This window comes from Polyodon spathula, chromosome 1, assembly GCF_017654505.1.
Source record: "Polyodon spathula isolate WHYD16114869_AA chromosome 1, ASM1765450v1, whole genome shotgun sequence".
NCBI lineage: Eukaryota > Metazoa > Chordata > Actinopteri > Acipenseriformes > Polyodontidae > Polyodon > Polyodon spathula.
In genome coordinates, this window is record NC_054534.1 from 39,543,466 (window position 1) to 39,566,819 (window position 23,354).

At 36.0% G+C, this 23,354-nt stretch overlaps 1 protein-coding gene across 2 annotated transcripts in view; it reads right to left on the reverse strand.

Moving 5' to 3' along the window:
• Positions 1-4,315: 4,315 nt before the first annotated feature.
• The window catches only part of LOC121318599 (E3 ubiquitin-protein ligase RNF165-like), a 30,906-nt gene continuing 11,867 nt past the window's right edge, over positions 4,316-23,354 (reverse strand). Inside the window, exons 2-8 of one of the 2 annotated variants that reach the window (XM_041255466.1) lie at positions 15,932-16,247; positions 15,034-15,135; positions 12,984-13,113; positions 11,455-11,559; positions 10,326-10,421; positions 8,008-8,114; positions 4,316-7,063 (exon numbers count right to left, since the gene is read on the reverse strand). In XM_041255466.1, the coding sequence (XP_041111400.1) occupies positions 6,946-7,063; positions 8,008-8,114; positions 10,326-10,421; positions 11,455-11,559; positions 12,984-13,113; positions 15,034-15,135; positions 15,932-16,247 (974 nt within the window). In that variant the 3' untranslated portion in view covers positions 4,316-6,945. Of the gene's footprint in view, positions 7,064-8,007; positions 8,115-10,325; positions 10,422-11,454; positions 11,560-12,983; positions 13,114-15,009; positions 15,136-15,931; positions 16,248-23,354 lie in introns of both variants that reach the window. The other variant, XM_041255457.1, reaches the window with a different exon arrangement.

Here is a 23,354-nt window from a genome sequence, read left to right on the forward strand (position 1 = left end):
TTTGTGATTCAATGCCTTTTAAATCTGTTTTACTCTGAAAGAAACAGCGCATGTAAAATAAATTAGACCTGACGCGCCTGACAAGCACTGAATAAATGGACAGCAAAGGGTTAACCATTATCATTCAATTATGGCCCCAGTTTAACCTCCTCCCTGCCAACCCAATATTCCCCACACGCATACATACCTTATACCAGCAGGGCTTTTGGCATGGACATCATGGCAGTGGTGGCCTATATAAACCACCAATATCCGGTTCCCTAACCTCCATCGTGTGGCCCACAAACTTCTTCTCTGGGTCCACGAAAACCTCCAGTTCCTAAAGAGAGTTAATCCGCTGTGGTTAATGAACTGGGCTCTGAGGGTCCTGGTAGCCTCGGATTAGCCCAAGAGAGGCTGGTTCTCTGCACCGGTCCAGCTCTTGGATGGCCAGCCTTGGGACCCTCATACCTGTCAACACTGAGTTTTCAAAATAAGGGCACTTTTGTAAATTGAAATCTTAGTGGCCTGAGTTCAAGTGAATACCTATATAAGACAAATGCATACAACCTTTCCACTTTATTACTTGGCAGAAAGACAGTCATACGATGCTCCTTTCAATTGCTTAAAAAAAAAAAACAACAGAAAAACAACCATGCCATGCTTCACAATCAAATACTCTCTTGGCCCCTGTGGTTCTTATTGTACTGTAGTTGTAGGTGGCTGATTTGGCAGCAGCCAATACTTTGCAAACAGGTCCACTGTTGCTATGCTCTTGCGCTTTGCATGACAGCAAAGCACACACAGTTGCCGTTGTTACTTTCATCAAACCTAAAGGTTTAGTTTGGTACTGCACATTGACTTCGTAGATATGGCACCTACTTTATAACAAGAAAAAAAAAGCATCTAAATTCAATAAAAATTAATCAGATCAAACTGCAGATCAATAACACCACTGACAGTGTCATGTCATTGTCATCTATCTTCTATTTTAAATGAACACACTGTATATAAAGAGATGTTATAAAAACATCTGAATTTCGAAAGCAATGTTGATGCTAAAATTGTAATAGAAACACCTTTCAATATTTGTAGTCTTTCCTGCAGAATACTGTGCAATTTGAGTCTGGGAACATCTGCTTCAGATTTGCAGAATTAGTCACAAAATGATAAGGTCTCTGCATATGTAAAATATCTTGATCTCCATTTTGCCTTTCGCAAAAAAAGATGTTATTGAAGCGCTGGTTTTCTGAGCGCCGCTGGCTTTTTGGTTTTTGTGATCTCTCGTGCTTACCACAAACATCCTTCTTGCTTCCATGTTGCACTGTTAAAATCAGTCCTGCATGGTTTACAGAAAGTATGCTTTTCCAACATTGTTTGTGATTATGTCAGAATATGTTGTGGTCCAAGAAACTTGAAATTTGTATTAATATATATAATATATATATATATATATATATTTTTTTTTTTTTTACCGGACGAGTAGGGCTTATCGCATGCATCGTAAAAGTATGGAGCGTGCCTTGTACACTGAATGCATGCCTGCCACAGGGCTCCTCTGGATTGCACTGGGGGGCTATGACAAGCAGCTTTAACATACATGTCATAAATATTCTGGTAAATCAGGCTACACAGAGTTACATACCAATCGGTAATGGATAACATTTCTATTTCATGGAACCAGAGTTATAGTATATAACCTAACATTTACTCACTAACAGCAAGTTATTAATTTCCCAGAAAGGTCCTTATTTGATGGTTGTTATGCACTTTGAATCTCTTCTTCTATAGGAACTCCAGGATTCAGATAATTAACCTGTGCAGAAACCAAGACATGTCATTAAAATGTAGTCCCAGCCACAGTCCAAATCCAGTACAACAGGGGTATCAAAAAGGCTTTTTTGTAGGCTGTCTTGAAAAAATGTTTTTGTGTAGAAAGGTCTGCTAGAGCCAGCACGCTGTATATCCAACACAATATTTCAAGTGATAATGGGCTAGGCAAGTTTTTTCTAGGATAAGTTTTACAAGTGCTCCATTGTTGAGTGACTGCAAGTAACATATTTTATAGTTTGTAGGCTTTGTACGAAATATGCTAAAATATCAGTAATGGTTACGCATTAATTCTTATGGGACATCAGCAATAACATCTATTCCACAATAACTGATGCAAATTTAAAATGTTACCTTGAAATGCTTTTCTTAGAAATCAGGGAACCTGGAAGTTTGTTTTCCTACAGCATGTTTTGTGTTGCATTTTTCAATTATTTATTTAAAAAACATATACAAAAAAATGTTAATATACAGGCTTTTAAATGAAAAGAGAACAGAGCAGTTTGGGTTTAGCGATGCAATTATTACTATAATTTATTATTATTATTATTATTATTATTATTATTATTATTATTATTATTATTATTATTATTATTATTATTATTATTATTAATAAATAAAAGTACAAAATCCACCAAAAGTGAATCTAGGATTTTACACATGATTCTAGTGCTTTTCTTTATCACCTATTGCTTTAAAATTAATGATAAATATTTCAATTTTTTTCTTCTATAAAATATTCTATATAGTAAAACATTGCGCAGTTCCAGCAAAACAGCAGTTGCTTGTACAAAGAAAAATAAAATGGGACAACATTTCCACTGGCATTGTAGACACACACCTTTTAAAATGAGCAGCAGCAAGCCAGCATTTGTTACTTAAAACATGAATCTGCAATATATATTTGCTGTTTTAGAATGTATATATTCAGACCTGAGACAAAATAAAACACGCATGTAAATAGGTTGTGTTTTAAAATAGAAGTCGATTCTTGTTTTCCATTACTATGGTGGCTGGAAATCTAACATTGTGGATACAAAGGCAGTGAAAGGCATTATTCAGTATCTGGAAAGGGTAAGTGGCAGTGTGAATGGTTAGTGATCCGGGCACAATTCTACCAAGCTGTACAAACTGGGTGCACAGTAAAACAGAATTAGCTATAGGAGGACGTAGTAATTGGAAATGATACATTTAAATCAGCAGCTGAAAGAATACTGCTCTTTCTAAAGCGTTGTTTTTTGGGAGCAATTTAAGATTTCCTGGTGTAGTCAAACAAGTGACCCTTCGAAGATTTGTGGTGTTTGTGCGCACATTCTGTTTTCTCGGCTGCTTTGTGTCTCTGTGGCCTTTGGATTGACCTTGCACTCACAGATTAGTAAATAGGTCATCTGATGACTCAACAAGGGCAAACATTATAAACAAGGTAGAAATATATCCCCCAAACCTATGAAAACAAGTACAAAATACCACTGTACTGCATGTTACCTGGAGTCAGCTGGTTTGCATGTCAAACTGTGTAGCATTGCAGAGCTGCACCAGGTATCAGATTTATAATAACTGTGTAGGTGTGTGGGGGGGGGGGGGGGTTAATAACATTACATTGGAGGGATTGAGTACATGTGAATATGTGTATTGTAATCTTGGATACAGCACCTAAATTGGATTGCACAAAGAGAAGGCAGGCGAACATAGAAAGTTGAATTTATGCCAGCCCTGTTTTATGAACTAAAATAACACAAAGTGGCAATAAATAGAAAGATGCAAAGGCAATATCTTTCATATTCATTTTTTATATAATTCTCTTAAACATGATAAGCAAGTTGTCCTTTACTTAATGAATTACAATGCATTTAGAGAAATTACAACTTTGAACCAGTTGAATAAACCATTGGGATAGTAGAATCCAAAAGCTAGTTAAACTAAAACTGTTAAAGCTTATTTGCCACTGAAATAAAGAGGCACTTGGAGCTGTTAACGTATGAAAAGTAAAATGTTTTATCTGTTTAACAAGAGATTTAAATAGGTCATAGTAGAACTGATTCAAAAGATGTATTTCAAAAGATGGCAAAAAAAAAACACAGTTCAAAGAAAAACTTCTTACAAAATGCCAGTGGATGGGTAGCCAGTATTAACTAAGAGTGCAAAAACAAAAGACTACATACTAAACCATCTCCACTATATTGCAGTTTGTCCATTAGATCACAGCATATGGAATCATAGAAATTGCATTTTAATGGAATGTATCCAAGATTAACAGCACCACAGTACTTCACTTTTGAATCACACACCCTGATCTCTTAAATTAAAAAGAAAAGTGTTTTTTTTTTTTGCTTTTTTGTTTTTCTGTAAAATACCACCACATGCAAAGCATTCCCATAAAACAATGTAAAATGAGGTATTTTATTTTATTTTTTTTACATTTTGTGTTATTTCTAAATAAATAAATTATAATTAAAATAGCAACAACAACAAAAAAAAAACTATAAAAAATGTAATTTGTACCCACAATATCTACAGTTAGTAATAAATTATGATTGTTAAATACTTAAGGCATTTCAACTCACAACACCCTGTAAACTATCAAAAAATCTCATAGAACACTCCACTGAACCAGAATGCAGTATCCCCATTTCTTTAGACAGCGAAGCTGTGAGCACTAGGACACTGTGTATTCTCATAATACATGCTTGCTCTGAGGCTGTAACTTGTTAGCAGGCTCTAATCATTCTACTCTACAAATGCACTGTGGAAGAATCCAATATGTTCAACATTGAACCAATAGGAATCCAGTTCCAAGCTCACTGTATGCCTGGGATCTATGACAGCAAATAACTAAAACCACAGGCACACAAGCGATATGTCGAATCCCCAATTCCTGTCCCCACCCGATTCCACTGAACTGTTGTTTTTGTTTAAATATGGTGAGCCATATTCATAAAACTTAATGTGTGTTTCAGCAAAAATGTGTTTGCCACTTCCTATATTTGCAGTAGCTTGCTAAATAAGTTGTTTAAAGAAAAATAGCTGCACGTTGCTAAAATCATTTTATACAGCGATTCTTTTTTTTAAATAAGAGTAGTTGTTAAAAACATGTTATTTTATTGTATTATATAAGCATTGATGAAACCTAACTAAAAGAAATGTAACAAGTACCTAAAATCTCCACTAAGTTATATTAGTCAACTACAGTGGCCTCACAATTAAGAGGTTTTGGGTGGCCAAGGCTTAAGGGATGATTTTTAAAAAACTTTACAACAATTTTGGCAGTACTATTGTACAGAATGCTATAGAACTTCTCCTTCAAACAATGGCTATGATAATTCTAGCTAGCTGCTCTGTGCTATCATGCTGGTGGGGAGATATATGGGCACTGCCAGCAGAACGCCCAAGAATGCTCAGTATGAAAAAAATTATACTGAAACCGAGCGCTACCTAGCAGCAATGGGGCAAATTATGATTGAACAAACAGAAAGATAAACACATGCATAGATAGGTACCCATATATAACAACTACCATTGGGTCAGATTTGTATGTAGTGCATTTAGACTGTGTAACTGCACTGTACAGTTCAATACCTTCACGTCCTAACACTATAATCTCACCACTGTAGTTTTAATGCAGAACTGCAATACATTGGATGTTATAAAACAGTCTTGTGTCTTAATTTAATGCACTTTCATTGCAGTTAAATTTAAATAGTTTTTTTAGATAGACAGATAGATAGATAGATAGATAGATAGATAGATAGATAGATAGATAGATAGATAGATAGATAGATAGATGGACAGATGTTTGGTTTTCGAAAGAATGGCTTATTTTTCCCCTAGCTATATCATGCCCTTTGATATTGATAAACCCGAAACACAAAAGGGATACTGCAACTGTCGTAGAATATTCTACAGCGTTGGTCTAGCAACACAGCATAGCAACCACGTGGGGAGATCTGATACACCAAAATACAAGAGTTTACACACAGTAGCTTATCATTCTCTCCAAACACTGGATGGTTTTTGCAGTCATAAAGAATAAAACGAAGACGAAGAAGAGCTTGTTGCTCTGTCATAGGAAATGTGCTTGTTCTTTAGGCATTAAGGTATACATCTAAATAGGATCCACCAGCAGCCAATATGATGACAAGATGAAGACAGGATACCCTGTGTCAGTAATGCCATTTTCATTTCTGTTCCCCTACAAAAATCACATTTCTCCGATAACAAATTCATGCACAGACACCCACCCTTGTCACATACTAACAAAACTGCCTAAGTCAACATTTAAACATGCATTTTTTTACGGTGCGTCTACAGTGCGAAGATGCACCGTTGTTAACTGTGGTAAGGAGGGAGTAGGCTGGTACTGTAGGCCGGCTGTGGGTCTCCACACACCCATTTGGGAAGAGATTTTCTTTCTGTTCAGCAGGAATATGTATTTACTTTTATATTCTGCATTGTACACCAAAGCCCACCCCCCCACCACAAAAAACAAACACCCCCGAAAAAAACACCCTTGAGCTTTCTTCAGAGGTTTGTTCTTATCCTTCAGCACAGAGGCATCCATCCTTCAGTAAGATGCCTTGATGTGCCACGTAACAGTTGCATTGAAGCAGTACTGGTATAACAATACCTGTGCTCACAAGAAGACTACAGACAACCTCTAACACCACTAGACTTAAGCTAATACAATATTTCAGGAAGTAGTCATACTAAATGTGATAGAGGCCCCTAACGCAGTTCATCAGGGGGCTAAAATGCAAGCCACTTTCCATACAGCTACCAATATGCATTAGGCAAACAAAGAATACCCCCGGCAATGTAGAGGTATATGTACAAATCCTTAACAGGTTAAGGACTGCATGCTATGAATTTTAGTACCTTCTTTATGAAATGGCTTTAATAAATATAGCGCTGTGCTTCTCATGTTATCTGGAAAAACCAGCTCCCGAGATAAGCAAGGCCCCAACGCTGCTACCTAGATCCTGCCCTCCCGCCTTCTGATTAGTTTGAGTGTGCTTGTGGAGTCGTCTTCTCTCTTGGCTCAGAAGGCAGGGTTGAAAGCGGTGAAGACTTTGAAACATTTGGCAACGTGCCTGAGGAACCAAGGAATGGCAGGAGATCCGGACAGGAGGGAGGGAAGCATCAGCTGTCAGGCGATAGTTGTGTTTCAATGTCCACTCGGCAAATAGGGCACTTCCTACTGGTGGCCAGCCATTGGTCCACACAGCCTTGATGGAAGAGATGCATACAAGGTAACCTTCTGCAAAATGAAAAGTTCAATTGTTATATATAGGCTACATTAGAAACACTCCCCTGGCTGGTTTCACAGACCGTGAGGAGGACTAGCAATGTTGCCTTAGGCAAGGGAGTCTTAGTTTAGTGCATTACATCTTACTTTGTCCATGTGAGACTGAAACATAAAAATAAAAAATGATAACATTAAATGAAAGAATACACTTTAAAATACAAGTTACTACACTGTACTGTACTTACATTTTAGTTATATTTTTACATGTTCTGTACTTACAAAGAGATTATATTATCTGTAAAATAACTTAAATCCATGTTGTTATTGTTTGGGGTACCATCCTCACACTTACGGGTATGTGTGCTATGTGAATGTAGTACAGTAAATATTAATAAATGACAGCTACAGTGTTACTGTTCGTAGTTAATATGCCTGTATTTTGAATTGTATCGAAAACACACATGCATATAAGAAACTGTACACTCCACAATTGTTCCAGCATTAATAAGACTTTCCTGTCATTTACTGTTTTCACCTCCTGTGCCTATCACAGTAAAATATTTTTTAACAAGAATAAACTAGTATATATTTGGTTACATTTAAAAACAAAAAAAAATAGCTGCCAATTCTTGAGCAGTACCATAGATTGCTGTTCCTCTTGAACTAATTCTCTTTAGATAGAAAATTAATTAAATAATAACTACAAAACATGATTTAGTCTGATGCTTCTCCAATGAAATTCTATTGAAATTCATGTGAACTTGCAGGCTTTGATTTTATTTTATTCCACCTTTTTTGAAGTATATAGAATTTAAAGGTGTGTGGGACTATTGTGAAGAGAGCCAGTTATGACTGGGACAGCATCCCAATCTAGAAACAAGGCTGATGTATTCCACAGCACCGAAGCTGTGATTTGTGATATTTTAATGGCAATGGTATGTTAGGAAGTTATTTACCTGACATCCTCTCCATCTTCCAGCATGGAAAGACAGATTGTGCATTTCTCATCCATGTCTGACTCCTCCTCTTCATACATGGATAATTTCAATTCTTGCGGTTTTCTCTGGAAGCAGAACAGACCACCACACTGGGGTTTATCAACAAAGCAGGTCAGCACAAACCCCCCAATTCATACATAATGTGATAGCATTAAGACACTGTCTGAAATGTTTACTTATTTACGTTGCCCTTAAAAGAATTATGAAATGTTAATTTTACATTAGTACCAAATGTATATTATAACTGCTGCTGGAACGGTACCTCAGTTGGCTTTCCTTAACCAAAAAAATATTTTCAATACATTATTCACAATATGGAGCATTTGTCATAAAACAAACTCCAGTTACTGTATCTCCTGTGATTTACAGAACAAAAAGTTGGGTCAATTTTGGCATAACATCTCTAGCTCAAGGCTAGAAGAAACATAAGCCGCTCTCGTGGTTCTGCTTTTTACATCTATGACTACTCTGCTGATTTCTAAGCTGACTCTCTTTTGTTACTGCAGTCTCTGTGTGGAGGAGCGCTCTCACTAAGGTGCTTGTCATTTCTAATCTCTTACCCTTTGAATCATCACGTCATTCATTTTTTATTCTTTTGTATACTTTTAGATCATATGAGTTTCCGCTTGTTAAAATCAGGGATGGGCAAACTAGTCAATGAAAATATTTAAATAAAAAAAAATTATTTAAAACACAAATAGAAAAAAAAAGGTTGCCAGTAGTGTATTAAGTAGAAAATAGTAAGTTCTATTTTTTTTTTTTTTAATAGTTGACACCATCGACAGCTTGTAAACCATTTTTTAAATGTATTTTTCCATAATAATGAACTGAAAATGTCAGCACAGCCTCAATCAACAAGCACGTCAGGACCATGACATATATCAATAGTATGTTTAGAATAAGAGTTTGCAATGAAATGCGTAATCACAATTTGATATATACAAAAAAATGTTAGTCATGACATATAGACACCTGCATATATGCCCAGAATTTGATATTCTCAATGACTTCTACTAAATAATGTTAAGAGAAAGTTTTAAGACAATTGGAAAAACAATTCTCTAGAGTTATGCAAAAAATGGACGTGTGATATACAAATCAGTGGATGTCCATGGTCATTTCATAACTCAAGTACAGCAGAACACATTTGGTATAATTCCTGCACTCTGTTTGGCTGAGAGGGTATGCATAAAGTTAACTAATGTATAGCTGTATATAAATGATTGCATCATCCCACAATCCCTGTTGTCATCCTCAAATCTATGATACCGTAATATTTATTGCTTATCCCTTTTTATACTGCATGTTGTCATTACAGTTTACACAGTTTATCTTTTTGTTATACTTTTCCAAAGAATTTGCCGAATTTGTAGCAAAAAATATTGTTATGTTTTCACAAATGAATTATCAAGGTAAACTGTAAATTGTTTTACACTATTTACAGTAATGTCTCACACCTGCACTCTACATCCATATTCAAAGAATTACTGCTACAATTTGCCCTATCAAAGTAGCAAGGTTATTAACTCTCAGATTGGCACCTCCTGATCACGCACAGTTTCCTGTTCCAAAGACCCCAACGAAAGTAAACATGCATGTCATATTTTTATTCAGACGTAAAAGTCTAACTGGTATAATTTTTTTTTTTTTTTTGCACACCCCTGGTTAAAATAGAATGGTGGTAAAGCAGTGTCATATGGGAAACTGTGGTTAACCTTTGTAAGGGAATTCACAAAAGCACACTAGCTGTTAAGTCATACTACCAATAATTAGTTGAAACAAAATTAGCAAATGCTCAACATGACAAAAGGGCACCAGCAAACATTCTATATTTTAAACTTATTGAACAAAGGGTAGGGCAAAGTAATGGGGTTGCCACCTAACATTAACATAGCATTACTATTAACACCCCTTTTACATTATGAGCCATTTCAGCAACACATTCAAGAGCAAAGATTAGGGCTGGAATTCTGAATGAAAAACACAAACACTTTTAAAATTTTAAACTAGCAAAGAATTGTTTCGAAAATGGTTCTATTGGTTTAAGAAAATGTACCTTTGCCCGTACATTCGTCTATTGCAGGTCTTGCAGTAAACCTTGTGTTGTTGCTGTAGCTATGTACATGGATGAGAATGCAGCAGCTGATATCTAGTGTAACTCAAGGCTGGGAGAACCAAGACAGGTGGCAATCATACACAGTAAATGCTGTGCCGCACGAACAGCTGTGAATAAGGTTCAGCTGGGTGACTGATATGCAAAAGAATGCGATGCTCACCTTCTTATACTTGTGTGGGAAGGTATATCTCTCGATAGTGGTCTGGACCGCTCCCCGGTTCACACTTCCCAGCCTGTCTTCTAGCTGCAACAGCTCCTGCAATCAGCACCAGTAGTGAATTATCATGGCCTGTCTCATTGTAAACTTTTGCTTTACACCATGAGCCCTGCCATCACTGACGAGGGGGGGAGGGATTAAATTACAATAAGAAACCTGATTCACAGAGTAGCCTTGTAGAAAAACAAGTACAAGGTTGCAAGAGGGAAGGGGGTTGGGGTGACGAACATTACCGTCAATGGGAAACAAAGACTTTTTTACCTATAGGACAGATTCAGTTACAACCAAGCTCGGTAGAGATCAAAAGACTAGTCTCTATTTTCTGTTTGGAAAGCATTCTGGTGGTCTTAGTTCAGTTTCACACCCCTGACACCTCCAGAACAGTTGTATAATGGACATTTTTGCCAGAAAGGTGAAGGACTAGATGTGCAATGAGACAACCTTCTCACCTCCTTAGAAGATGATCCCTTCAAGGTAGAGTTGAGGCGCATTAGCCAGGCAGTATAGGAACACTGTTATTTCCTGTGCTGTGCTTGTCTATGAATATTCAGAAGACTTACAAAAATAGGTACGTAAAATCCATGTCCATACCCACTAATTAATTAGCATCAGTCCCTTTAAAATACTATTGCTCTATTATCATTTTTTGTTTTATTTTAAAGCTACTATGTTTGCTTAACTTTGAAAGTATTAAGATTCCTCAAATGTTCTCTGTGCTGGAATGTCCATTTAGGAGGAAATATTTAGTCACTCCTGCCACACCTGTCATAAGTTTTAAAACAGGATGGCACAGTATGCGATAAGTGGAATGCTAATTGGAAAGGGGCTCTCTCTGTCTAGAAAACAAATCGGTAATCTCATAAAATGAGACAATGTAGTATGATTAAAAGTTCAACTGCACATTGATAGGCTTGTGCTGTAAATGGTTTTGAAGGTGGTAAAAGGTAGGAAAATCTTATTTTCTTTAAACTGAGGAACTATCACCATTCTTTAAGTGTTCACTACTGTCAATCAATCGATAATGTTTCACTAGCACTAAAGCTATTACATAATCGTTATTTAAAAAAACTACCTCATAACTTTCCCTCACTGCTGAAGCATGTCTTGTAGGGTTGAGTCCTTGCAGGGCTAGCAGGTGCAGTTGTGGATAGGGATAATTCCTGATTTCATGAACAACCTTCAAAGACACAGAAATACATTTTATACACAAATACATTTGCAGCCCTTGGGATTCTGTCCCTTTACCTGAAATAAAGTTGCTGTTTTTTTTTTTTTCATTGTATTACTATCAAAATTAGGGATTGTCGAAGAAGCTCTCACATAGTGACTCTGTCAGGTTCAATCTGGGTTCTGACACTGATGTGTGGATGGCAGCAGGTGATGAGGTGTCATCTCTTCAAGCGTCACTTCACAGGTATTCACAGCTGCACCAGTTGATCATCCCAACACACTTTTTATTCCATCACATGTCTCAGTGACAATAAAAAAATAAATAACTGCCAGGCCTATCTTGTGAGACAAGTCATGTGTTCACATGACACATGTCCCATAGCTTGGATAAACCCTTTCACAATACAGGTTTTATTCATTTAACATAAGAATTACACAGTTAAAATAAAAAATCAGTCTTTAAAATGTAACAAGAACTATGTAAAACTGAATTACAATCAATGATGGGAAAACTTTGGGAGTACAATCACAGTACAATGGTTGACTATGTTTGAACTCTCTCTAGACCAAAATACTAAACATAAATAAACAGCATGACTCTCGTGAACTTAAACCTTTCTGTACAGGGATGCTATTTCAGGCATACATCTCTAATTACCAGAGCTTCAAACACATTGTCTTCTACCAATAGAGAGAGTGCATTTGACTGAAAGGCCCATAGCAGCTTTTTGTACTCAATCTGAAGAATGCTCCAACAATATACAAATAAATTCAAACATAATGTGCCCTTTTGTCAAAACTTTAAGAACTGAGTTTTGGAAGGACTGATTTATAAACATTATCTTAAGTTAAACAGCTTTTAAAATTAAAAATCAACAAATAAACCCTATTTAAAATGATTCGAAATGTTTTCATGAACTGCTTCCCCAGGGATCACTTAAAAATGATGATAAGCGAGTCATATGAATTTCAGTAGTACTTCATAGTAATAACATTGGAATACCGATACAGTATCTTTTCTAGTGAAGTTTCTTGGTAAACTGGTAACATTAAAATTATGGCTAAATATTGTAGGGATATTGTAGGAATAGTCACATATTATTCCATTCAATTTAATTTCCAATGAATTGTTGTAATGTCTTACAGAAAGGGTGTGGAGTTATAAGGATAAACAGTAAAACATTTATGGTGAACTTACACATTGCAAACGCTTTTACAAAAAGCTTGCAAGTTTTAACAAACATTAGTTAAAGTTATGTAAAGATGTGGCATAGAAGAGGTTAAGTTTTAAACTCATTAAGTTTTAATGAGCCACGTAAGTGCTTTTTTATAATGGGTGGGCTCTCCCTTCTCTTGACCTTAGAAAATGTTTTAAAGCAAACGCACACACACACACACACACACACACGCTTACATAACAGAGCTGCTTACCACTTGTGCTGATGATGTATTTCTTGGAAAGTGGTGCATTCTGGGAGTGGCCAAGTAATGCTGATAGTGTTGGGGAAGTTGCCTGACTTGATACTGAGGGTGAGACAATCCTGCATCCACACTGAGGTCCCTGGACAAAGATTCACCAAGATAAGTATTGATTTACAGCCACAGATCAACTCAACACCTGAACATTTATTTCTTAATAGATACAATTCTATATACGGTACTGTAACAGTACTCAGTTATGTTGCTAGACCTCTGATCAGAAAATCTTCTTTAATTTAGTTAATTACTTTTAGACAAAAACACAAAGGGCTAGATTAATCAAGGTGTTTACACCAAAATGCAATTTGCATAAGGTGACCATATGGCTGTGTTCACCAGGACAATTTGGGACAGTTCAGGCTTTTCAACTCACAAACCAAAGGCTCTCCTGGTGAACACAGAGCTATATGGTCACTTCAAATTTGCATAATTTTTTTAAGAAACATAAAAATGTTAATTTATAAATGTCACAAAGACGGCTGTAGTGGGTGACGTCAGACCAGAAATAGGAACAAGGAAATGAACAACAGAGAGGTGGAGTTGGGTGGAGCTGAGCGATTGGTTTTGCTCAGTATTTAATGAATGAACAAAACTGTAAATAAAAAGGTTGTAACAAACAAAAACACAGGATTAAAGAGACAAACAAAATGGACTACACAGACAAGCACGGTGAGCTGATATTTTAACTATTAACTATTATTATTATTATAACCTCCGTCTCCAATCCCGTTCTCCACTCATCGAACACAACCCTGAGTGAGTGAAAACATGCTGCTTTTATGCAGCTGTAGCGAGACTCGATTGCTAATCAATCATTCAATTGGAGTCACGGTACAACTGCACGTGAATTAATAAAGTGCAATTCCCCGTGCTCACATATTATTACATTTTACTTGCACATGAAGTGCTGTGCAATCCTTGTGCATAAATACAAATATACATTTTAAACACTCGTGTTACACAGACCCGTTTATATCCTATGTACCCATGACTATACACCAACATTAACACACAACATACAACACAAAATAGACACAGGGCCTTGATCTGTGTCACACTCCTTTTGAAGACGGTTTGTTATTGACAATCTCTTGCATTAGTGGGTGACATTGGTTTCGCTCAGCATTTAATGAATGGACAGAACAGTGTTGTAACAATTAAAGAGACAAACAAAACGGACGCAGCTGTAGCTAAACTATCAATTATTATTATTATTATAACCTCTGTCTCCAATCCTGTTCTCCACTCACCGAACACAGAACCCCGACGGTATAGTGAAAAACATGACAGCTTTTAATTGCAGCTTGTCAAGCAAGGACTCGATTTGCTAATAAAATCATCAATTGCGGTCGTGGTACAAATGAGGGAATTACTAAAGTGCAATTCCTGTGCCTAACATCATTATTACATTTTAGTGGCACGTGAAGTGCTTGCAATCCTCGTGGCCAACTTATCAAATATTACATTGTAAAACAGACCCAGGGTACTTTGCCACAATAAACTATTTAGAAGTTTTTTGGACCCAAAAGTGAGTTGTTTGTTGTTGATTTTGAAAAGAAAGTAACAGTTGTATTTTCCTTTCATATATGTATTTGTAATTCACCAAAATATATAGCTACTGTATGTCAATTTATGTTTTTTGTACATATGTAAATAATTAGCAAGAAAAAACAGAAGGAGGCTTTTTTTACACTATTAAATATCACTTCCCCCATCCCAGCACTTTTCTAAATAGAATCCATATTGCATTGCTGGTATGTATGTATGTTCCTGATTGATCTCATGATTTGAATTTGTATGTCATCTGCTGTTTTACAGTAAATGCAATTCAGTTTCTCTATTTCTGTACTTGGACACTGCCACTCTGTCCTGAAAGCTGACAAAACTGAGCTGCACTTTTCACTCAAAGATCAATTCATCCAGGCCCTGCCTGAAATAGCAGTTGCTTTTAAAGAGATTATACTAATGTATAACCCACCAATCAGTGCCTTCCGCCAGGTACCTTGGCTGCTGCCCCATTGGCTGGGGAACATGCAGGTTGGGAGGGTAGTCGTAGCCAGAACGCAGCCTGTGAGGATGAATGGGCACTCGATCCTGAATCCTCCTGCAGAGATCAAACAAAACAACAGTGGTATCTAGCACACATTTGTGTAATTAATTAGTGGTGGAGATTTGAAGCAAACTTTCACTGTAAACATCAAATGTCAATAGGGCTGCCAACCCTGCATATAATGAAAACATGTATTGTGGTTTACCACGGTGAAAGATATACATTGTGAGATGCAGTATATGCATATTGAAACATGGTAAAGTACAGACAAGCATTGCAAATCACAGGAAACTAAGTATAGTAAAAACCCATGATAAAGCCAGGTGAACTATAAGCATGGCAAAAGCATGTTAAACTGCAAAATTACTAGGTAGATGTAGCATGGTAAACTTTTAATAGGGGTTGCTCAGCCTCACTGTAGTTTTTATTTCCTATTTAAAAGCAAATGAAGGGTGTGCAAATCTTTTAAAGTTAATGTCTAAACCGTACCACCCCAAGCACATGCATTTTTATAGTACCAGTGATGTACACATGTAGATGAGAATTCCTCCAGTGACCCTAGTGGGTGGAGTTAAATGGCTGCACATGTCTTATTTCTTACTGCCTAATGAGAATCTGATGGAAACTAAAAAATGTGTTTCTGTGACATACATATTCATATTCTCTCTACACATATTTCTCAACCTGCAGAAGGATTAAATAGTCTTCAGCTTCCATTATGAAACTGCATAAATGGTTGAATATCTGAATAGTACACTATTTATATATTATTTTGAGACTGTTTTAGGATAACTTCAGTATTGTTGGTGATGGTTCTCACCAGCTGTACGTGTCAAACAGCAGGTCCTACCTGGGGTGTGGAAGAATCCTCCTATGCTGGGCCTCCAGTAGCTGCTGCTGGATGAGGTATTGCTGGTGTAAGGCCTGAGGTAGGAAAGGGGGTCCTGGTACGTCTTGGAACTGCGGGGCTGCCAAGGGTGTCAGGGGCTGATGGAGCTGTGTGGCATGCTGGTGAACAGACGGCAGGTGTGGGTTCATGCCGGACTGGGTCTGCCCAGCGTGGGGGTGGGGGTGGGGGAACTCAGTCTGCATCTGAGGCTGGGGGCCCAGGTGGAAGTGCCGGCAGGAGGTAGCATGGCTGTGCTGATGCCTGTTAAAATGGGCACCTGAAAAGGAACAGATGCAGTTTAGCTGTATTTGTGATCATAAATATTACAGGCTGGGTTTTCCAGTTGATAACGGAGATTACTAATGAGCATGGGCAGTTTGGAGTAAGTGTAGTCATTAAAGTTATATTATAAAAACTTTAATGGCTGTAATGTACAGTAGGTACAGAGTTGTAGGCAGTTTAAGAACTGTAATTTACTCAAAACTAACCGTGTGACTCATTGTCAAGTCCAAATCTGGAAAATAACACCCTGTAATACGTGTTCAAATTTGTGTGTGTTGTGTGGGTTCTGAATTGGGTTTAAGATTTCCTGCTAATTTGAGCTGACAGGAATATAGCATTGGTAAGCTTCAGTGGGTAATGTTGTCAATGTTTGTATAGGATTTCTGCAAGTATATATATATGGTATGCTGGCAGGTCCAAGAAGGTATCATTTGGAAGTTTGTGGTGCATGTAAAGTCATAGTTTTCGGGACAGCTTCGGGACACCACTGTACCCTCTTTCTTACAGTCTGTTCTATAGGCTGTGTTCTGAAAGTTCCTTGCAACATGAGACTAATTGTAGTTTCCCCTCAGCTGCTGTTTAACCTATCCCTAATGCTCTTTCAGTAGATTGCCTGAAACGTTATCAACATTGGAGAGCCACTTTTTTTTCCCTGGGGCATAACTGCACCTTCAGCAGTGGGACATGATGAGTTAATTCAGAAATGTTCACATACTTAAAACTTGTTAGGAAGAGTTACTTTGTGGATAGCAAATTACTAGTTCATTGAACCTAGTTAAAAAATGGTTGGGGCATAATGTAGGTCAGCATCTAAATATTTTCTAAAAGATTAGGGATGGCTTGACAAATCACATTCAAAGCACATTATCTTTAAATGGGCTCAACTAACCTTTCAGGGTTTCTTGGTTGGTTTTGTTTATTTTTTAAACTCGTAGTTAGAAATGTAGTCACAGTATGAAGTGGTTTGATGAACTGTGGGTTCAGGGACCTTTGTACATGAGACTACCTGCTTTGTACTGACTATGCACTATATTTAAGTGCTTTTTATTGTTATGTAAATGTCCTGTTTCAAGGATCAGGCAGAGCATGACTTGACAGAAATGCAAATTTAAAAAAGGTAAATCATGTTTTTGGAACTAGAAGAGATAGATATTTGAATTGAAGTCAAATGTAGGGTACTATAGTATGTGTGTCTAGGTGGTCCCTGCAGACTGAGAAAGTTAGGGCTTCGTGAAAAAGCTTATGATGCAGTTATCTTTATCTTACCTGTGATGTGAAGGAACAGCAGTCTTCAGTCAATTAGAAATCCTTAGTAACTATTTAAAAACTAACAAATGATTTACTATTGACTTTATTTTGATGGAATACAAATCAATCTAATTCAAATACACTCTATACATGTTAATATTGATTAGTTTAACTCATAAGTAAAAGTATGTTTTATCTTTCAAAGTCTTGCAAGTAAGTAACTTAAGGTAGGGCTAAGGAAAGGTCACATGTGCATTTTGCTAATTTGCATATGTTTCGCGTCATGTTTTGTATCATTTACTCTGACAGCGCACACGCATGAAGATGTCAGCTCCCTGATTATTTCAAAATGTTTTCTAATTCCATTTAGAAAAACGTCCTCGATCACACATGTAACAGCAGAGGAATTTGGAGTGATCACAACAAGTGATCATATCCTGTGTATACAAAAAAAGACACGCTGGAAAAAAACAGCACATACAGCAGACACTTCTGCACAAAATGTGCTGCTTGTAAGTGTAAACAGTGGTCAAAACCAATGGACTGAATGGGCTAACACTGCTTCTAAAACACAGAGTAAACTATGAGGCACACAGACACAGAGAACATTTTTTAATTCTGAAAACCTGATTTCTTTAGGAAGTCGGTGTGCTGACTGACCCTTACTCACGAGTGCTTTTTACTGCATGTAATTTGTTATAAATTCATATTTTTCCAGAAAACATGCTATTTTTTTGTTTTGTTTCAAAAAACAGATGTATAGAAATGTTTTAAAGCTAGAAATTGAAAGATCACCATATTTGTTTTTTGTCTGTATGCCATACAAGACTACAGAAAGCGGACCTGTATTATTTGTTGAAAATTATTTGTGCTTTTCTTGGATGTGTATGTAAAAACAAATGAGGTACATCTTTCCAAAAGTCCACAAAACTAAATTCAATGTATGTTTTTCAGAGCACAAATAGTGGTTAAGAACACATATTTTAATATACATTGGTCTTCTTAAAATGCATTACCCTGAATTTTGACCTTTGAAATTTTTTTGGTTGCAATTAAAATGATCCAATCTTAATGAACTGTTCGTAATTTACTTTAGACATTTTAAATAATGATTGGTGAGAAAATGGGAAAAAAAAAACATCTGTTAATTATTTTTAAAGACTTTCCCCCCTACCTTAAATTGAAGTTATAAAACTGGAAGCTTAATGTCATTAATCAACTCCCTTGACCAGTATGAATGGTACTTATGCCCAAAGTTTTGCCTCACCCTATAGAATTAAATAATTTTGCTCCATAAAGTCAAATGAAACCTGCTCAATAATGTTATGCTGACATGTTGAATTGCATCTTACAAGAATTTATATATTTATCATGAACAGAGAAAATATTTAAATGAATGAGTTTAATGAATATAACTCAATTTGTTTTAATGCTGAGATGTGATTTTAGAGAACTTTAAGAAATTTAGAAAAATAGTTTAACTGTTTTGTATGAAACATAGGAATGTTTTCAAATGTATTTTTTCTTTCCAAACCTTGAATTGTTCTGACATTCGTTTATTTTTCTATGTCAAATCTGACTTGTTTACCAAGCAAAAATCATGTCATGCATAGTGCATAGCCATTGTAAAAGAAATTCAGCAGCTTCTCAGATAGATCACATTGGGCCTCTCCAATGTTGCTAATTCCTTTACTGTTAATAGACAAAGCTTTAACATTTCTACAACATATTATCTAAACAAAACTAAAGAAACTAATTAGACACTTAAAAAAAAAAACTTCTTCACTGTCTGAAAGTGTGTAATAAGATCTGAATGTTAATGCAGATGTTATGATGTGAGTACAGCAAACAACAAACTAACACATGTATACATTTACACAAACTCATAGCAGTAAGGAACTTATTGTTAAAATTAAAGAAGACCTTTTAAATGCCCTATGGTGGTGTTTTTATTTATTTATTTATTTATTTTAATTATTTCTTTTGCCCTGGGAGCTCCCAAAAACAAACAAAAATGTTTGCCCTTGTGCCTGCTTATTTGTTCATGTTTTTGGCTATTAAAAGTGAGCAACAGCGTTTAAACTGCAGCGTTTCCTGACTCTGAGTTTCTTTCCTGACGCTATCTTGCTACGCCACTTTTATTTGATATTAAAGTGTATTTATGACATTCCCAGGCCCATTTCCGGGGTTAAAACAATACAATAAAATGACCCAATTCAAATCAATGTTTAATCATTAAGCAATTAAAATATAAAACGCTACAAGCATACCTTTAAGGGAGGATATGTCTAGTTTATTCTCTGCACAACCAAAGGAAACTGATTCAGCAGAACCCCACAAAAAGACCTAAGCCAAACAATCAATGTCTGTTACAGCAAAGTGCTTGCAGAAAATTAACAGATGTGCCCTCAGTGAACATTTGAGCTCTTCAGCTGTTCCTGCTTTTTTAATTGACATGGGCTAGTGAGTTCTATATGAACACTTGAAAAGACTCCATATTAATTTCTGCTTCAGAAATATCAGAAGCCAAGAGCACTTCATTGGTTAATGTGTTGTATTGAATATAAATGATCCACAACACAACTATGTACCTTGCTCACTTTTGGTACAGTATTACGAATCAAGGCATAAAATATATGTATTGTGTGCCTCCTTAGCAAAGGCGGGATACATGTTGGTATTAAAACAAAAATTCACAATGCCGCCCATTTACATGGGGGAATTTTGAGGCCTCTCTGATGTGGGGACTTTTGTGCTGTGTTATAGTTACCAGTACACAAATCTTCAATGCTGCTCTATTAGAGCAACTGCAAACGTTTTTTAAAAAAGGACCTGGCTACCTAATGCAGGTTGTACAACCCTTGCATAAGTTTTTATACCATGTTAAAATGACACACCCCTACATCGTAAAACCTGTCTAATCCTGCCCATGCATACCGGCATTCTGTATCAGCATAATTTTGGGGTCCCAACCAAATCCATATTGAAATAAATGGTGTAATACCCTCTCCTATCCTGTCTGTTCTGGAATCTGGCATTAATTGTAAGTCTTGTCTGTTTAAAATCAATGTAAATCTAACTGTGCTGTCTGGCAACAAGTCACATGATCACTTTTGTCCAAGTTTATAATGAAGTACACACAAAACTTATTATAGGAAAACAAACGATCAAAGTTTGTTTTCGCTTTTTCTGTTGCCCCTAAATGCATTAGTACCTTCATACATTCCTGATATAATAGTGAATTAAGAAAAAAATACAAAAACATTACAACCTGCAGTGGGCCTGTAAGGTCATTTTTTTGCAAACATTATTTTTTTTTAAATCAAAATCACACATTACATTTATCTGCCTCACCTCTTACTTCCAACTACCTATTATTCGGATGAGACTTAAACCGGTCCTATTGTAAGCGACTCTGCAGCAGCTGCTGATGCATGGTTCACCCCCTAGTCTCAGCAAGTCATTTTGGATAAAAGCATCTGCTAAATCACTAATTAATAATAATGAAATATATCTAGCCTATAGCCTACCCACAACAAAAAAAAGAATTGAGTCACACTATGAAATTTAATCATCCCTCACTTTTCTTGTCAACAGCTGCTTTTTCATTGAAGTGACAGCAAGCAACTACTTTGTACCTGCTCTGAGTTGTTATCTAATCTAGCAATACGTTGATAGATACAGCGTATTCTAACATACTAATGGCTAGATACATGGGCACGTTGTACATTTCTATGGGTGATGTGTAAAAGTAACAGAGATGTTATAAGTAGGGCTCTACATTTTCACGACTTGATTTTTTAACCTGTAATTTAGTCCTACAGCCCCAAAATGTCCTTAAATGTCCTACATCCCCAAAATAGCCTCCATAGCAAGCCACATGATGAGCAATGATTAAAGACTCATCACATTACGTTACTTTAACCATTTCATTTGCTCATCCCATTGCTGCAAAGTATTTATTATCAAATTAATAAACAGAATGCTGTAGATGGCTACTGACATTTATTTAACTGTTACATCCCTGTGAATATGTACAACAAGATTTGAAAAGGATTAAAAAAATATTATTTCATTATTTTATAGGTTTTAATTTACCAGTGCACTTTTACACAAATCATTTTGTAAAAAAAAATGAATTACATTTTCTTGATATCTGGATCTCACTAGGCAGAAATATATACTTTGTTTTTTTAATAGAGTTCCAGTTTCTGGCACTGATCCCTGAACAGTATAGATACTATAACTATTTATTGGAATCTGAGCATTTGATAGATTCTGTAACATATGTAAGGTGTGTTTATTTATTTTTTCTTTGTTTTGTTTTTAGTGTTTTTGTTTTGTTCTTTGAATATAATGTAAATAAAGCTGTTCATAAGAAGCCCATAAGTGTCACTTATGTTTTCATAAAAGACAAAAAAAAATGTATTCTCAGTTCTTGTGCATTACATTTTGCTATTAAACTTAAGCATTGTTTGTTGGTTAACGAGGTGTAGTGTTTGAAATGAATTGCAATCTGATGGGTGTTTTCCAATTGTCAAACAGAGGTACATTTACCATTAATTATACTTTTTTTTTGAAAACTCAAACTCGAAACAGACAATCAATTTATCTAAAAGTAAAAAACAAACAAAAAAAATTCACGACGAACAAGATGAAATGAGAAGTCCACTGCAAAGTTGCAGAAGTAAAAAAAAATGTACAAGACCCAATGTACTGCATATGATAAACATTGGTATTCTATTTTCTTAATGGTGGAAAAATATGATACATTATATGAAAAACGATGTAAAAGACTGTAAAATATGATTAATTCAATTTAAAAAGATGCAACAGACCGAAAACAGCATAATGTACCAGATTTGAATGGGCACTTCCCTGCTTTCTTAATGGAAGTTGTGAAGGCATGTGCAAGCAAGTGCAGTGTGCTGAGTACCACTTTGTACTGTGTACCTGAAAATAACAATACAACGGTCTTCTATCATGTTTGGACATTGCTCTGTGAAAATCTGTCAATATGAAGAAACACTTTTTTCAGGATCGAATTGGTAACAACTGACAATTATCTTTTAGCCTTTCTTGCTAAATTGGGAAATGATTCTGCATTTCTCCGGAATCCGGTCAAACAAAATTCCAATACTGTTTTCTTTTGCAACTAGTTGATATCCCTCCATGTCTGATTTACAGTAAGCATCAAACTCTGGAATAGAATCTAATGGGAGGGGTTCTTTATCCAAACTACAAACTTATTGTGGGTCGAAAATCCTTACTGCCTTCAGAAACTTGTGAGCTGGTTGAATAAAACACGGTTTTGTTCTGCATTGATCAGGGTTATAGTAACTCGTCATTTTTTCAAAAACGTAGAGGAATGCTTTAACAACACACTGTTTGTTTATTCTGCCATCTGTGCTGTTGAACTCTTTCCCAGTGCTCGGTATGTATTTATTAATTCTACAACTTTATTATACGTTTGATGAATTCTAACATTACGGCTTTCAAAATAAGTTATACCCATCAGTGTGCAGCACACCAGGTGGATATTGCTGCATGCAATCTCTCAAAGAAATACTTTTTGAGTTTGTTGGTGCATCTATTTGTTTTAAAACAGCATGACTCGAGGTAAGCTTTGTCTTTAAACACATCCATTTCTAGCGTGGCAATAACTGTCCCTCGTAATTATGGGGTGCTTTCTAATTAGCCAGAATTTTATGGGTTGATTACTGAATTACTGTATTCCTTCAAATTAAAGATGCACTTTTTGAACTGTTTTTTGCTTAACAAAAATAGCCTTCGTCTTAAAATCGAGTACAGTAGTGATGCATGTATTAAAATCAGCAAAAAAATAAGATGTGAC